The sequence below is a fragment of the Anabrus simplex genome, chromosome 2 (assembly GCF_040414725.1).
Source record: "Anabrus simplex isolate iqAnaSimp1 chromosome 2, ASM4041472v1, whole genome shotgun sequence".
NCBI classification, from domain to species: domain Eukaryota; kingdom Metazoa; phylum Arthropoda; class Insecta; order Orthoptera; family Tettigoniidae; genus Anabrus; species Anabrus simplex.
In genome coordinates, this window is record NC_090266.1 from 610,961,928 (window position 1) to 610,977,812 (window position 15,885).

The 15,885-nt window shown below is 36.2% G+C and overlaps 1 protein-coding gene across 1 annotated transcript in view; it reads left to right on the plus strand.

Moving 5' to 3' along the window:
* Positions 1-15,885, plus strand: part of Vps50 (vacuolar protein sorting 50) — a 323,674-nt gene that overhangs the window by 267,769 nt on the left and 40,020 nt on the right. The window contains exons 15-16 of the mRNA XM_067141007.2: positions 7,589-7,747; positions 7,842-7,963. Of these exons, the coding sequence (XP_066997108.2) occupies positions 7,589-7,747; positions 7,842-7,963 (281 nt within the window). The remainder of the gene's footprint in view (positions 1-7,588; positions 7,748-7,841; positions 7,964-15,885) is intronic.

Here is a 15,885-nt window from a genome sequence, read left to right on the forward strand (position 1 = left end):
CAATTTCAACATTTTTATACTCGCAGTTCATAGATTTTCTTGAACAAATGGTGCTTAGTCTACTGATGCAATTTAAGGTATTTCTCACATACGAATAATGCATTACAATGCTACACAAATAACCCCTTACTGTTGAGTATCTCCTGAGTAAGACTTCAAAGTTTTTGTTTTCTCCTGCTGCCTTAAGAATATTGTTTCTATTTTTCATTGGCTTGCATAGAAGAGGTTGTGAAATTCGTAACTCCACAGCAGTATTGCGTTGACTCATTGTAGGCAGTTTGCCATAACGTTCTATAATTGAAAGTTTCTCTTAAATGGTTAAGTCTTTACGTTTGCTTTTTACTTTAGCCATCACTGCACTACAACGCTGAGAACTTCACAGTGTGAAAGCTTTAGTAAGACTAGAGTGAGTGGTCCTTGGCTAAACTGCCGTAAGGGAAGAAACAAAAGATAAAGTGTATGCAGGAGGGTTACCACCTGTGCTGACCGGTTTTCTATCGTACACCTGCTACAAAAGATGAGACGTGGAAGTGGCCTTGAAGACGGGTGCAGTCTAAAAAGTTGTTTTTAAAAGTTAGGAGCGTTTTCCTTGTACTCACTCTACTCACATTCCTTAGAACAAAATCCTTGAAAACAAATGTGATAACGTAAACCGAATTCATGATCACAATATACGGAAGATTTTCAATGTTTCAGTATTTGTCCGTACGGGACTTCTTAAAAGTGATTATATAATACACTTGATGACATTATCCGTGATTAGAACAAACGGCATCCACTGTATTTTAAAGTTTTCAAATAGGAACATAACATTGACTTGAGGGAGGAAAAAGACCGCTCAACATTGGAGGATGTTATTGGGGCATGTTTGAAATACGCCAAATCATTTGAGGCTCGCTGTTGTGTCACTTTCCACACATCTGCCTATTTCTATACAGCTTACCCTCCTAATTCACATAAATACTTGTATATATTTATAAGAAAGATAATTGTAAGAAATTACAGACAACAATTAGAAGATGTGAAAAATCTGTCTTTTAGACGACTGCAAACAGGTATGCAAAAACTTAATAAAAAGATTCAAATATGATAAAAATATGAGAATTCCTGGGATATATGACCATAATGTGAAAAGTTACCAGAAAATGACAAAAAAAAACATTAAAAGAGCCAAAATATTGCATAATTTTAGTCACCATAGATAACATCATGCTTAACTTGTATTTTGCATGGAAATAATATAAAGGAAAAAAATATGACATGTCATAAGCACCCGGGCCCTGGCGTAGGGCCATATTGAGGTGGCTGAGCTATTCTAAATGTTGTGGTTCACAAATTCTTCTTGCACGGTCAGCTAGTGCTTTTATCACTCTGGAGATAGCGGTCCATATGCGTCGGCGTGTATCCCAAGTTTAAATTGACTATCTTCATTATCAGAAAATCAAACATCGCTGCTTGTTCTTTTTTCAGCAAGTTTTTCCCCACAAAGCTTAATATTGACTGTTGAGTGAGCTACAACTCTCACCGGCACCATCACACGCCACTCCACTGGACCGTGAGGCATCACTTTTATGGAATATTGCCTCACCACTTTTAGAAGATTAGCCTCTATGTAATACTACAGTGTGGATTTGACAGTAGTATGAGGATTGACATCTATTCAAGTTTAAAAACTTCATGTTAATTCCGTATTGAACCGAGAATCTAATGGGAACAAGAAAGGTCCGAATAAGTGGACACTTAACACCATAATTCTCCAAAGGAGATTTTTATCTTAATCAAGTTGTTTATAATTTTAACTGTCTTATTGTAATGTACTGATGATGAAGGGTCGAAACATGTCTGCAATATTAATGTGACTTATATCAGTCTCATAGATTGAAATGTATAGTATTGAATAGGTGGATAAACCAAGACTTTTTTCCTCAATTGTGAACTACAGTCAATACGGACCAATAAGATGATTTTCATCTCATGTTAAAAAAAAAAAAAAAAAAAAAAAGTTATCAGACAAGTAATGAGATCAAAGTCCAAGAAATGATTGGTAAATTGCAAAACCATAGATGAAGAGAGCTGCAAGTTCTCAAAACTTGTACAGTAATTAGCCAACAATAAATATTGTATTACTATTGACTAGGTGGAATGTAAATTACACTACCCAGCATGATTTTTGCGGCAAAGCATTTGATACATGATTTTAACTAAATAAAGGTCTCCTGATTTAAAAAATGTCATTGGTTCTATTGTATCACACCTAGTCTTCGTGTTATTTGCCATTTACTGTCTGAAAATGTGTCATTGCAGCACAGTGCTGCTTTGTGATAACAGCGAATCGGCTGTTTGTGGATTCCTACAACAGGAGCTTAAAGGCTGTACTACTTCATAACGGAAACATTCTAGCTTCGATTCCTGTGGCACATTCGGTTTCACTAAAAGAAAATTACAATATATCACAATGCAAACTGTTTTAGATAAAAACAAATATCATGAGCACTGGTGGGATGTGTGTAGTGACTTGAAGGTATGTGGTATTGTATTAGGACAACAAGCAGGCTACACTAAATTCCCTTGTTATTTATATGAATGGGACAGCAGAGCTAGGGACAAACACTGGTCTACACCTTCCTGGCCCAAGAGACAAGTTTTGACACCTGGTGTGAAAAATGTTACAAATGTTACAAATGCTGCCTTAGTTGACCCACAAAAAATATTTTGCCACTGCTACACATCAAACTGGGAATCATGAAGCAGTTCGTTAAGGCCTTGGACAAAAGTAGCCCCTGTTTCAAGTACATTGCAAGCAAATTTCCACATTTATCTGATGCGAAAGTCAAGGAAGGCAGTTTTAATGGACCACAAATTAGAAAGCTTCTGAAAGACAGAAACTTTGAACAGACGATGAATGTTGTGGAACTTGATGCATGGAATTCAATAAGAGATGTCATAATAAAGTTCCTAGGAAATGTAAAGGATGAACAATACAAAACAATAGTGAAAACGATGTTGGGTGATATGAAAGAGTTGTGCAGAATGAGTCTGAAACTGCACTTCCTTCATTCTCATTTTGATCAATTTCCTGAAAATCTTGGGGCTATTAATGAAGAGATGGGAGAGAGGATCCATTAGGAAATCAAGGAGGCAGAAAGAAGATATCAGGGGAGGAGGGATGAACCAATGATGGCCGACTACAGTTGGTGTTTGAAAAGAGAAGACAAACTTGATGCAGTCAGACGCTGGGGAGCCAAGCGTTCATTCCTAGCAGATATCTAGGACTGTTAAAGTTTATTTTGTTCACATTTATGAATTCATAAAGATACTGAATAAAAGTTACATTGTTTGCTTGCAAATCACGTTTAATTGTCAAAATAAAATGCTTTCATTTCCTCAGAGTTGTTTATTTATGTGTTTTTGTGTAAATCAGCATTATATTACAATACATGCTAAATATTTCATTGTAATTTTATACTCAATAATTATTCATTGTATATAATAATTCAAGACAATATTCAACTATTTCAAAATATATATAATAATACAAAGAAATATAAATATTTCCAAAATTATCAACATTTTCAGTACTTTTTAAATGCAATATTCAGGTCTATCTCTTATTTTGATATACCTATTGCGAGAAAACGTGATGTGATACGTAGAAACAGACAACGGATTCGTGTTCAGCGACCCAAAATTAGTTAGGATCACCTATCACACCTCTTGCCGCAAGGAAAAAGTTTGAAAATGCTGGGTTGTGTTATCAGTGATTGACTAGTCTGTAGTCAATACAGACCAAATAAATTAAACCATTATGGTTGAAATAATAAATTTGCATGCATAAATTACGATCATTCCAATCTGCCCAAGTCATCCGACTCCACAACTACGGCACAACCTTGTAAAGTAATGAAATTTACTTTATGCGCTGATGATGATGATGATGATGATGATGATGATGATGATGATGATGGTCTTACACCAACAGATGAGCTGTAACTATATTTCAACCAAAATTGTGGAACGGAAGAAGATATGGCATCCGATTGGAGGACAAATGGACTTCACCAAATCACCAAGAATGTATTTTGTATGCAAGCGTCAAGCTCAGCTTCAGAGATAAATTTTAGTTCAGCACACTTCATTCTCAACACACGGCGGTCTCTTCTACACCCAGACAATGTTGATGCTCTTCTTTTTATTCACAGTAATTCCACCACCATTAATCAATGAGCAATAAACTGCACCCACTAAGTAAATGCTGTGTTTAAGTTATTTTTTGTTGTTGTAATATTGCACTTCCTTTCTAGAACATGCTTCATGTTATTTAGATTCATTTTCAGTTGACTTGATGTCATTGTAGATGAATATTAGAGTTTCTAATAAGGTTTCTGTTTGTGGTCACTTATTATTACTATTATTATTGTTATTATTATAGCAGCTTTCGTTCAATTAAAATTTTTATCAGTTAACTGAATGTCTTTAATAGATTATTCGGTCGATTAAGTGAATTTTAATTGGGTTAACATGGTATAATTAATGAACTTCATTCTAGTTCCTTATTGACTTCAAATAACTAAGATAAAATTCTAAAAGAATTTAATTGTATAAAGTCCATCTGTTCAATACACGTTTGCCATTTGATAAACGGTCTGTCTAAAAGGCTACATAGGACATGTTTCGACCTAGTCTGGAGATCATCATCAGCTAAAATAAAACAAAGATGAAAGACATATGGTGTTTTTTTATATCTCAGTATTTTTGTATGTGTATATATATTTCCAGCATCACTGAAGACACTCTCACAGGGAACTCAAGAAGCTGGAATGCAAAGCAATCTTTTTGTTATGCGTGCGAGATGTGGAAGCTGAACTGAATGCATTTTTCACCAATACTCAGGGTCTGCAAAGTCATCTTCTACTTACACCAACAACTTGTAGACTGCAATCCCCAACACAATTGATACTAAACTCAAAACCGAAATGGCATAACCAGAATCCTGTTCATCTACGTTGGTTTCAAAATTCATTTTCTCCTTGCTGCGTGATTTTACTGGAACTTGTACTCTGTGCACGTTTCTCTCCTAAATTATTTTCCACATGGATTCCTGGTCTTTTTTTACAATACATCTAAGATATTTAAATCTAGGAACAAGAGCAGTATGTCTTCAAATTATACCAATCATTTATCCTGGCCATTGAATCTTCAAGAGTCCTTTCAAATCTAGCTATGTACCCAGGATCAACATTGGAGCAACATAAAGATAATTTCAAGTGTGTTACTCTAGGCAATTCACACTGGCTGTCACACATTAGCTATCACCAAGGTGGTCTGATATTTCTAAACATGACTTCATTTTTTTCTATCATCTCCCATTCAGTATGTTGTTAGAGATCTGATATTAAAATAGTCGGTCGATAGGACCTGTATAATACCCCTTTTAGCTTTCATGAGGCTCTCGAACATGAAATATATGCTATTCCATCTAGAAACTATGTCCTGTTTTAATTTGCATGCATTAGGGACTTGTTCTTTAAGTGTTCATCAAGCTGATTTTCTTGATGTCCCACTATTTTCCTGCACTTTGAAAGTGAAACGAAGTGGCGTATGGTTTTTAGTGCCGGGAGTGTCCCTCTGGAGGGTAACATTTATTATTGGAAGCTCTAGCTTCTTCATTGTATAATATACCAATGAGTTCCTGACCAAGGAATGGGAGCTGCTCCTCACTTGTTAATTTTTAAGCTGCTGTAATATCCCTTTCTAAATAGGAATTTGGATTGTTATTTCTTGTTAATCACTGTTGTTGTTATTGTTGTTTTTGTTGACTTTGAAAAGAAAATAGAAAAGAAAAGATCTTTTAGCACATCTGTTCAAAATTTACATTTTTTTGTGTGGTCATTTGTCCAGCATCCTAGATCCTGCCACTTTTCCTCTTTACTGCCCTTTATCCCATAACAATTGTTTTAAATTTTTGTATTCTGATTCTTTATTCTTACCACAGAGTAAATCAACCACAAGTCTGGCATAATGGCATGTTGCCATATAGGCCAGATTAAAACATGCAAGATAGGATGGAACTGATTACAAGAGCTAGCTCCTTGTGTATCTGTTTTTGTTGTGCAAATAAAGACACACTTCTAGAAAGCATACACCTTGGACATGCCTTAATTCCATGATAATGACATGTTATGAGGCCTTATCGGCCTCCTATATTTGTGTGTGTGATGTTATGTAGTTGCTAATAAAACAAATATAGTCATTTCCCAAATGTTCAGTGTAACGAAAAAGAGAATCCGTACAAATCATGTAACAAAGTTTGTTGAATACAATTTGATTGATTGATTGATTGATTGATTGATTGATTGATTGATTGATTGATTGATTGATTGATTGATTGATTGATTGATTGAAAGTACTAATTACTATGATCTCAAAAGCCTGATTCCGTGCGCATAGAGGCGCGTGGCTGTGAGCTTGCATCCGGGAGATAGTAGGTTCGAATCCCACTATCGGCAGCCCTGAATATGGTTTTCCGTGGTTTCCCATTTTCACACCAGGCAAATGCTGGGGTTGTACCTTAATTAAGGCCACGGCCGCTTCCTTCCAACTCCTAGCCCTTTCCTATCCCATCGTCGCCATAAGACCTATCTGTGTCAGTGCGACGTAAAGCCCATAGCAAAAAAAAAATAAAGCCTGATTACAGTATAGCTCTTAGAAAAACAGGGATGAAACTAAAGAAATGCTTTCAGTAGGTATTAAAATTGTATTTACTTATTCATCTCATTATTGACTGCTATCATATTGTGATGAATACTAGAGATCACATCAACAGTCGCATAGCGGTAGTAAAGTTAATATGTCAATCAATCAATCAATCACTACTGATCTGCATTTAGAGCAGTCACCCAAAGGGTTAAATGTAAAGTGAAACAGTAATAAATACACTTCTTTTTTTTTAACAAAGTTTACTGAACTATGCAACTGGAAGAGAGGATAATGCAAGATGTGATATATGTTCTGATCATATTCCATAGTGTTGCCATTTTTCTGAGGGGTGCAGTGGTAGAGGAGAGTGTGGTATTGATGAGCAATTTCATTACCAAGAGTTTAAGAAATTCCACCCAAGTTGGGTAATGAAGAAAACAATTTTTAAATGATGAAACACAATTTTATGTTGGGTATGTTTATTATAATAGGCACAAATGTTATAATTGACATACCTACAAGTGAAATATTTGGAAACTTCATGAATATTGTACGAAAACTTGTCATAAATTATGCATCTTAGAACTTTATACTGCTGCTTGATGCTCGTATATCAGTTGATAGTTCCCCCTCAAGTTTTGTAATGAGTTGAGAAAAGGTAAATATTGTGGAGAATTTTGTAGAAGTTTTTAAAGTAGAGGTTGAGCACTTTTGTATATACTGTTACTGAAGAAAACACAAGCCTAGCAGTAAATTTTTGTGTGTTTGGGTCATCAGTGTTTCCGTACATTAATAATGTGATATATGTACTTTAGTATGTGGAAATTCTGTAATTTAATGATAGGCTTGGCAATGTGGAGTAAAAACTAATATCTTGAACCTTTTGTTCCAGATGGTAGATGTTGCTGTAGAGTTACGTCAGCCAGTGTATGCTTGTGTGTCTTCTCGAGCTGTTGATCTCAGTAACATTTTAAATCATATGAAGAGGGTCGACTGGGAAGTGAAGAACGTTATGAGCCAGCATAGTCAATATGTTGACATTTTATTGAGGGTACAACAACATTTGTCTTAATTTTTTCGGGAATATTTTTAGTAGAAAGCAATGTTGATTTCATTTCTACCAATACTTGTTTGTTTTGTTGCAGGAGCTACAGATATTTGCTATGCGTTTGGATGGGGTTGTGTCTCGAATCCCTATTCCTCGTGAAGTATACAACATCTTATGGGAACATGTTATACAAGAAATTTGCAATGCCTTCATTGAGGGGTTAGTATATTTTACCTTTTAGCTTCATTTGTGACAGGAAAACAAAATATTCTAATTACCCTAACACCGGGCGAGTTGGCCATGTGGTTAGGGCTGCGAAGCTGTGAGCTTCCATCCAGGAGATAGTGGGTTCGAACCCCACTGTCGGTAGCCCTGAAGATGGTTTTCTGTGGTTTCCCATTTTCACACCAGGCAAATGCTAGGGATGTACCTTAATTAAGGCCACAGCCACTTCCTTCCCACTCCTAGACCTTTCCTAACCCATCGTTGCCATAAGACCTAACTGTGTCTGTGCGACGTAAAGCCAATTGTAAAAAAGAAAAAATACCCTAACAGTCTTGGATGAATGTTACCATTCTTTTTCTGCTAAAAAACAATATTCATTATCATCAAGTTCTCTTTTGAGATGCTGATTTACGCCACTCATTTCTTCAAGATTATTCACTATTTTCTTACCATTCCACACACAGAGACTTTATTTTCTTCATCAGTGATGGTGTAATGTTTAATGATAATAATGGTACCGGGCGAGCTGGCCGTGCGATTAGGGGCACGTGGCTGTGAGCTTGCATCCGGGAGATAGTGGGTTCAAACCCCACTGTCGGCAGCCCTGAAGATAGTTTTCCATGGTTTCCCATTTTTGCACCAGGCAAATGCTGGGGCTGTACCTTAATTAAGGCCATGGCTGCTTCCTTCCCAATCCTACGCCTTTCCTATCCCTTCGTCGTCATGAGACCTATCTGTCAGTGGGGTGTAAAGCCAACCGCAAATAAAAATAAATAATAATGGTGACTCGTGAGATATGTAATATAATTTCGTAAACATCCAACTCAAATAACAATATAAGCTACAGAAAGTGTGTATAGGTGTGATTTACTGATACAGTTAAGAAATTGCTTGATATCTTGTTCTCCACCATAGCTCTAAGGGAAGTGATGAAAATAATTAATTTGAAGAGGTCATTGAAGACTTCCAAGCTTGCTTGGATTCTTCAGTATGTGTTGCCAACAACAACCCACCGAATGCGCGACAAACACTTGACAGTGATTTTGTGGCATTCAAGTCGCAAGTAAGTGCATAAATCAGCGACGTGAAGAAAAAATTGGACACTCTCGAAGTTAACCTGTGGACTAGACAGTGTGCTGCACCAGGCTGAACAGTATAGTCTTTGAAATTGTCTCCTAATACATGATGTTCCAGAATAGCCATTGGAGGATGGTTTATGAGAGATCATTTCATATCTTGAAAAGTAAATAAATTGTTGATTAATCTCACACGCACATTTTCAACTGAGGAAAGGGCACGAAGATCGGAGCGTCTGAAGAAGTACTGGGAGGACCGCAAAGCCCGAACAATCCCTTCAAAGAGACCTGAACGACGGACTGACTAAAGTGATCCTATGTGGTCATAAAAGAAGAAGAAGAAGAAGAATGATGTTAATTGCTGTCATAGAGTGGGACAATATAGATGAACATCTGCCGAGATATTCAGGTAGGGAAATCGCGTTATCATTATAAAATTTGTGTGCTATGACAGTTGTATGTGGCCCATGAAGCATGCATTGAAAGAAAGTGGATTTCTCATGACAGAGTCCCTCACAAGTATTAGGAAGACTATCTTAAACAGCGCGAGGAAAATCTAGGGACCCGTAAATTGTTGTAGTAAAGATGGAAGTATTTGTGTACTAGAAAACAGAACTCAAATATGCACTATAGCACAGTTAAATGCATTAATTGAGTAGTTGTGGGTGTCTTAAGATGTGTCCTATCATTCTATCTCTTCTTCTTGTCAAATTTAGCCAACATTAATAGTTAAATAAATTTTTCAGTTCCACCTTTTCAATGCAAAGTTTTGCAATGTGCTTACATTACAAGTTAATTTAATTTGGTACTAGTTTTGACCTAAGGTCAAGGTCATCATCAGCCATAATACAAATCATACAATATATCAAATACTGTATAATCTCAAATACCACCCGCACTGTTTTTTTCGAAAATATCGCTTCCAAAATTGGGTGCGGGTCTTATTTAAAATTTTGGGAAATTTGTCTTTCCGAATGCATGTAAACCGAGCATCACCGTCGACGAGGCTTGGCAACAATGTTCTCTCCGCTCTCAGTATACGTTACTTCCGCACTTGGCGTCAGTCTTGCGCACGTTCTCAGAGTATCAACATGAATTCCGCAAAGCATTTGCGATCTTTTACTGCGGGTGAGAAACTGAAAGTAGTTCGGGAAGCCGAAATCATTAGAAATTGTGCCGCCGGTAGGAAATACGATATTGACGAGTCGTGTATTCGCGATTGGAGATAGAAGAAAAATGTGCTATTAACATGTAGTGGTAATCGTAGAGCTTTTCTTGGACTGAGTGTACAGTTTCCAGAAATTGAAAAAAAGCATGTTATAAATATGTGACAGAAAGGCGGGAATTGGGATATGGTGTGTCAACCGACATGTCAGCTAAAGGCATTAGGGATCGCAAAGGAACTTTCATCGGAAGGGTTTAAGGCAAGCCGAGGATGGGTTTGTAATTTTTATAAAAGAAATATGTTAAGTGTACGAAGGCATACCTCAATTTCACAGCGTCTTCCTGGTGCCTACGATGAGAAGTTATTGTCATTTCAGCGTCACATAATTCGGTTCCAGAAGGAAAATGCATATTTGCTTTCGCAAATTGGCAATGCAGATCAGACGCCAGTCTACTTTGAAATGCCAGTGGACAGGACTGTGAATGTTAAGGATGCGAAAAGTGTTACCATTAGAACAGGTGGTAATAAAAAACAACGGTGTACGGTAATGTTGCGTATTCTCGCCGATGGAACCAAATTGCTGCCGTACATTGTTCTCAAGCGAAAGACTCTTCCTAAAAATCCACCCGCTGGTGTTATCGTCGAATCTCAGAACTCCGGCTGGATGGACAGTTCACTTGTGGAAGACTTGGTAAAGTGTATCTGGCAACATTGCCCTGGTGCATTATTGGGACAAAAGAGCTTGCTTTTTCTCGACAGTTACCGCGGCCACACAACAGACGCTGTGAAGAAACATGTCAAAGATGGAAAAACCGACCTAGCAGTCATTCCGGGTGGGATGACGTCTATGCTACAGCCGCTGGATGTCTGCGTGAACCGTCCATTTAAAGCAGCGTTGAAACAGCTCTATACAGAATGGATGGCGGCTGTTAATCACACACTGACGCCAACTGGTCGCATTCAGCGCCCGGAAGTTCAGCTGCTGTGTTCATGGATTTTGACGGCATGGAATTGTATCCCTGGAGACCTCATATGAAAGAGCTTCGGGAAATGTAGCATTTCTAAAGCTGTGGATGGTAGCGATGACGACATTTTGTGGGAAGGTGATGGTGATGAAAGTTCTGAAGTTGGTACTGATGATGATGAATGAACTCATTGGATATCGTTCTGGAAATGTTTGTATACTTTTATTTGTATTTTCTAATCATTTGATGTGTGTTAGTAAAGATTGTAAATAATTTTGACTTCACTTTTTTTTTTTGGTTCTTTCACAATAAGGTTGCAGGTCTTATTCGGTGGCAGGTGATATTAGAGATTATACAGTAGTCCAAAAACAATGTACAATACAATGACGTTAAATGAACATGTGAAAGTTAAAATTAGACAAATTTTGAATATTGTAATGTACCGTTACAAAGTTAAAACTGAAGATAAAGGGTGGTCACGATGATATTAAAAATTAAATTGTGCACACAGTACATTAAAATAAGGCAATTGGATGCCACTAAGGAATGTTTCTAGTTAATTGATCTTGATGCTGAAGAAGATTCTTAAAAATGTGTTTCATTCCATTACAAAGTTCTAATAGTCAGGTGACGTTGTGTGGTAACAATGATATTTAATATCACGTTGTGCACATAATATGATTAATGTTAAAACAAGATGCATTGATGCAGTTATAAAACTTCCACTTGATGTTCTTAACGCTGAGGGCAAATGTTGCGCATGAAGGTCAGATTAATTCTAAGATGGAGGTGGTAAGGATTCGCAGTTCAATGCGGAACAAGAAGTTTGACCTAATAAATAATAATAATAAAAGCCAAAATTAGTACGAGAACTGCTAAAGAAAAGGGGCCGATCAAATGGCATAAGTAATATGTAACTCACCTTGCATTGTGATGTGTAAAACGTGGCTGGTTGTACGTTACTGATACGGAGGGAAGGTATGTATGAGGATTGGAGGGGAGTGCGGGGTAGGAAGAACAGAGAGAGCAAGGATGGGAGGGGAAAGAAAGAAGGGGCTTTTTTAAGGCGAGGCCGAGGGATGCGGGAATAGGGGTAGTTACATACAATTTACAAAATATTCTTTTAATGTTAACCTAGTCAATACTTACAATACCACATTTTGTGGTTAAACAGTTATAAAAAATAGAAAGATCGTGAACATGTTTCGCCCTTCTTAATGGGCATCATCAGCACAATGGATAACCTTAAAACAAATAATTACAATTAGGACTGTTTACAATTATTGGTCATATAAAATTGGAATGAGACGTTGTGATGTTAAAAGTTATTTTCAATGTCATGATTAAAAAGTTTGACATGAATGTTACAAACATAAGTTAAAACTATTGTAGTACAATTTTACAATATTGTCTAAAAAGTATATATTTATATTGGTGAGAAGTTTTTTAATCGGCATTCGCCTGGAATTGAAATGGATCCTCTTCTTTTAACCTTTTGGTGAAAGTCAGAATTATTGTCGTGTTAACCACCAAGTAGATTTGAAGAATAAAATATGTATAGAACATATGTTCCTATTGTAGAATATTAGATCAGGAATGAACATTTCGTGTTTCTTCTTGAGGTAAAATGGTTAAAACACATTCAGGTGAGAATACGTTAAAATGGAATATATGTTGAAAATTTTTCCGATGTACTAGATGGAATATTTAACACTATAACAGTAGTCTTCCCATTTGTTGTGTAAAACTCAATGATTTGAATGTTGATAAACTGCAAAGAAATATAAAAACGCATTTAATGTGTATGTATAAATAATGGATGTGATTGTATAGTGTTATGGGTTACGTAAAAATAGATACTTACTCGAATGCCGTAGAGTGTCTATCTTGTTCTGTTATTAGTGTTAGTCTGACTGGCGTTCCTGCTACGCGTATTGTATGGGTGTGGCGGAGGGAGGGGGACGGGTTGAGGGAGGGAAGAATTGGGCGGAGTAATACGTACTGGTATCGGTACGGGTGGGGATTATTCGGAGGGGGAATTGTAGGTTTGGTATTCGGGGGGGGGGGGGGGGGGGGTAGATGGAGTTGTTGAATTGGCAACTTTTAATATATGCAGAATTTTCTTTTGATTTGGGATAACTGTTTTCAATAACTTAGGTATTAATGTGTATAAAGAACTCTTAATCTCCGTGTCGTCATTAAGGTTGCGGTCTTTATTAAATGTTTTATCCAGATAAATATAAATATTTTCTAATTCATTTAGTAGTTTTCCCTTGTTAGTATTCCTTATTATTGTCAGATCTTTTTCTATTGAGGTAAAATGGTGGCCCGTTTCCTTCCTGTGTGTACTCATAGCGGAATATTTGTTATGTTTGTTGGCATTGAAATGTTCCATATATCTTGTAATAAAACTTCGCCCAGTCTGGCCAACGTATGAATAACCACACTGCAAACATGTCAACCTGTATACTCCTGAACTTAAATATTTGCTGTTATTATTATTTATTTTATTACAATTAAAAAATATGTTCTGTGTAGTATTGGTTGTTCTGTAAGCTACGTTTATATTATACGTGTTGAAGGTATTAGTAATTTGGTGAATAGTTGGGCTATTATATGTGAAAACGGCATGTTTATTTCTGTTGGGCCTATCTGGTTTGAGGTTAGTGGATAGCTTGTTTTTTATTTTATATATCAGACGGTTTATCATTTCAATTTTGTATCCATTGGTTACTGCAAGATTTCTTATGTAATTTAATTCAGTTCTCAAATTTACGGGAGATAAGGGGATTCTTAAGGCTCGATATATTAGGCTGTAAAAAGATGCCTGTTTTTGCGATCCGGGATGTAATAAAGAATTATTTATTGTAATTGACGAGTGTGTAGGCTTTCTGTGGATTTGATATTCAAAGGAGTTATTAGATCGGGTAACTTTTATATCCAAAAAATTTAAAGAGCCTCCATGTTCATCTTCTTTTGTAAAATTTACATTGGGGTTGATCTTGTTTAATTCATTTAATATTTCATTACTATTGGTGACATTCTTGTCAATTATGACAAATATGTCATCCACAAACCTTAACTATAAACTAATTCCTTTTATGTTGGTTTTAATTTTTGTGTGCTCTATCGTATCCATATAGATATCGGTTAGGATACCCGAAATAGGGTCTCCCATTGCCAAGCCATTCTGTTTGTAAATCCTACCATTAAACGTGAAATAGTTATTATCTAATGTAAATTTTAATATAGTCATAAATTCTTCGATCTCCATTTTACTGAGGTTACTCTATTTACTGATATTGTTGTATATAATATCAATGGTGTCTTCAATCGGAATATTTGAAAACATGTTAACTACGTTGAAAGAGCATATTATATGATGGGATTGTAAGTTGAAATCATTAAGGGTCTTGCAAAAATCAATTGAATTCTTTAATGGATGCTTGTTATTAAATGTATAGTGTCTTTTGAGGAAGTTATGAATATATTTAGAAATTTTGTAGGTTGGGCTGTTACGACAGTTAATGATGGGACGTATTGGGATATCTTTCTTATGTATTTTGGGGAGGGCTCTAGCTTTAGGGAGGCTGGGATTCATGTTTATGAGACTTTGTTGTTCCTGGTCATTAAAAAGAAAAGTTGATTTTTTTAGCAATGATTTTATGTTTCGTTGCATTCTTGCTATCGGGTCTTTGTTTACTATTGTATAGTTGTTATATAGTTCTATAGTTCTATTAGATAGATGTGCATGTATCCAAAAAACAGAAGATTTTCTTAATGATAACAACACATACGTTGGCCAGACTGGGCGAAGTTTTATTACAAGATATATGGACCATTTCAATGCCAACAAACATAACAAATATTCCGCTATGAGTACACACTTGAAGGAAACGGGCCACCATTTTACCTCAATAGAAAAAGATCTGACAATAATAAGGAATACTAACAAGGGAAAATTACTAAATGAATTAGAAGATATTTATATTTATCTGGATAAAACATTTAATAAAGACCGCAACCTTAATGACGACACGGAGATTAAGAGTTCTTTATGCACATTAATACCTAAGTTATTGAAAACAGTTATCCCAAATCAAAAGAAAATTCTGCATATATTAAAAGTTGCCATTTCAACAACTCCATCTATCCCCCCCCCGAATACTAAACCTACAATTCCCCCTCCGAATAATCCCCACCCGTACCGATACCAGTACGTATTACTCCGCTCAATTCTTCCCTCCCTCAACCCGTCCCCCTCCCTCAACCCGTCCCCCTCCCTCCGCCACACCCATACATTACGCGTAGCAGGAACGCCAGTCAGACTAACACTAATAACAGAACAAGATAGACACTCTACGGCATTCAAGTAAGTATCTATTTTTACGTAACCCATAACACTATACAATCACATCCATTATTTATACATACACATTAAATGCATTTTTATATTTCTTTGCAGTTTATCAACATTCAAATCATTGAGTTTTACACAACAAATGGGAAGACTACTGTTATAGTGTTAAATATTCCAACTAGTACATCAGAAAAATTTTCAACGTATATTCCATTTTAACATATCCTCACCTGAATGTGTTTTAACCATTTTAACTCGAGAAGAAACACGAAATGTTCATTCCCGATCTAATTTTCTACAAATAGGAACATATGTTCTATACATATTTTATTCTTCAAATCTACTTGATG